Genomic DNA, 2,279 nt, shown 5'->3' with positions numbered 1-2,279 from the left:
TGAAACGGACTGCACAAATTTGGTCTGCTTCAGTGCGCAACCCTATCTGGCATGTTCCTGGGCATTAAGAAGCAGCCTGCTATTATTTTGCTAATTTTGCCTTTGACAGCAGCCGACCCCCACCTCTTTCGATCTCAAATATATTGACTTTTCAAGAAAGATGAGTATTTTTCTTCCAAAGCAAGACAAATGAACAACATTTTTAAAATATGATATCCATAACTCCATGCCCAAAAATTGACATGCGCCTGATGCCCCTGTATGGTGATACTTAAACATCAGACACACCAGTTTCAATGGGCATTAATTATGCTTCTGCATTGCAGGTTAGGGCACACATCAACAAGACTGATTGTGCTTTTACCGGGAAAGCTCTTTTCCATTTTACTCTAGCTAGTACTAGAGTGAGAAGTCTCCGGTGCCGGCTCAGTAGAGAACTTCACAAGAGAACAATACAGCAGCATGTTGGCAGAAAAAGCCTTGGATTTGATTCGTGAACTTCAACGTACGCTGAGTGGCACCCTCTCTCCATATAATGTAAGTTAAGTAGTGGTATAATTACAATGAATTGATATGTTAAAAGATGAAGTATGAAGATGAAGAGCCTGCCCCCTAAACTGCTAAACCCTCTCCTCTGATTGACAATTCTACTCTCATCTGTAATTCCCAACTGCCCAACTATACAGGCTTGAGACTGTTATGGCTGTATTAGAAATATATATGTCGAAAAGGGGTGGGATGGGCGGAGGCCCTCTTAATTTCTTGAAGTTGCACCTCAGGGTGTATGAGTGATAGAGTTGCAAACTTAAGTAATGTGAAATCATAACTTGCTTGGATTGAAAGAGATGTGTAGGGTAAAGGGTATACTGGAATTTTGTTCTTAGCTAAATATATTAAATTAAATAACTTTTCATTCATGATACAAACCTATATTTTAAAGCACTGGATTGACTGAAGTAGTGACCCCTACTTTCTTTCAATACCACTTTTTCATCATTTCAGGAGGACAAAATACGTCAAGTTCTTGAGGAGATGCAGAATCTGTACGACCAGAACAGGGATAGAGCGTAAGCATGATAAAGGGAAAAAAAGTTTTATGGAATGCCTCTTGCATTGCTTTGATGACATCTCATTATTAAAAGGGCATCATCTCGTTTTGTAATTCTGATTTTGATTGCTTAGTTCATTCTATGGTTGTCACATCATTTTTGATCTCACTTAGTCCTGGCAAGGTTTTATCATGGTGTGTATTAATTTATATATATGTCGGTCTAAACAAAGATGTGAATGTTCTTGAAACTCTCTTTGAGTTTACAGTACATGAGTACACGACCCAAGCACTTCAACTCCGTGGGTATGACTGCTGGATTTTCCTCACCATTCACTTCTATTGCGTGTGCTAGTGCTGTCTTTGTGTGAACGGGCCAAGAGCACACACGCTAGCTCAGATCTTTTGGCTTTTAAGTGTCATTTTGTCTTTAATGCAGGGGAAAATGCCCAAAGATAAACCATAAACAGGGCTACATGAAGGAAATAAAAGTAGAAAGGATGACATTTTTCTCGTTCAAAGTCAATAATTTTCAATTGAAAGCAGCTGCCCGTATGATATTAACTGAAGTGTTTGGACGGTAACCAGATGGGCTTATTTTGTGTGAGCAGATGGTGGAGTTTCACCGGTAGGTCCTGTTTGCCTCCTTTGTTTTTTCTGTCTTGCGTTCTTCCTTTTGAACAAATGGCTGCTGTTGTATTGATATATTATATTATATATATGTGTCTCTGTACTCTTACTGAACAACTAGAATTTATCAGCATATTTTGTAGAAGCACTTAATATAATCAATTTTGTATATAAAGGAGTATATTTTTATTGATTCGGTCTCATTGGTATTTCTCATACTCTTAACAGGCACTATGCAGCTGGCCAAGCTGATGTTTTTGCTGCCATCCAACTCAGACATGCGGCCATACAAAGGAACAAGCGCTGCCTCTTAGCCTATCTGTGAGTATTTTCTAAAAAAATTTGTGAGAGAAAAACATTCTGCTCAGGAATGCTTTTTTTCCTCAAGTTGAAAGGTGTACATTTTCCCTTTGATAGTATGACTTTAAATTAAAGTGTATTTTCTGATCTTGAACTCTCTCTTGTTTTGTCTTGAAATTTCGTTGGAAAGGTCAGAGACTTTTTTCTGATGATAGCACAAGAGAAATATTCTCTAGCAGTTGATTATAAATCATTATTATTATTATCGTTGTTCATACAAAAATATAGTAAACCCCCCCCC

At 37.9% G+C, this 2,279-nt stretch overlaps 1 protein-coding gene across 2 annotated transcripts in view; it reads left to right on the top strand.

Annotated features, from left to right (window-relative positions):
* Positions 1-2,279, top strand: part of LOC101847602 (DNA replication complex GINS protein PSF1) — a 12,413-nt gene that overhangs the window by 3,490 nt on the left and 6,644 nt on the right. The window contains exons 2-4 of one of the 2 annotated variants that reach the window (XM_005104971.3): positions 327-537; positions 1,003-1,067; positions 1,907-1,999. In XM_005104971.3, the coding sequence (XP_005105028.1) occupies positions 463-537; positions 1,003-1,067; positions 1,907-1,999 (233 nt within the window). In that variant the 5' untranslated portion in view covers positions 327-462. The remainder of the gene's footprint in view (positions 1-326; positions 538-1,002; positions 1,068-1,906; positions 2,000-2,279) is intronic. The other variant, XM_005104972.3, reaches the window with a different exon arrangement.

This window comes from Aplysia californica, unplaced genomic scaffold (assembly GCF_000002075.1).
Source record: "Aplysia californica isolate F4 #8 unplaced genomic scaffold, AplCal3.0 scaffold00444, whole genome shotgun sequence".
Classification (NCBI taxonomy): Eukaryota; Metazoa; Mollusca; class Gastropoda; order Aplysiida; family Aplysiidae; genus Aplysia; species Aplysia californica.
The sequence above is the reverse complement of the archived record's forward strand: the minus strand, read 5'-3'. Positions and strand labels throughout refer to the sequence as shown.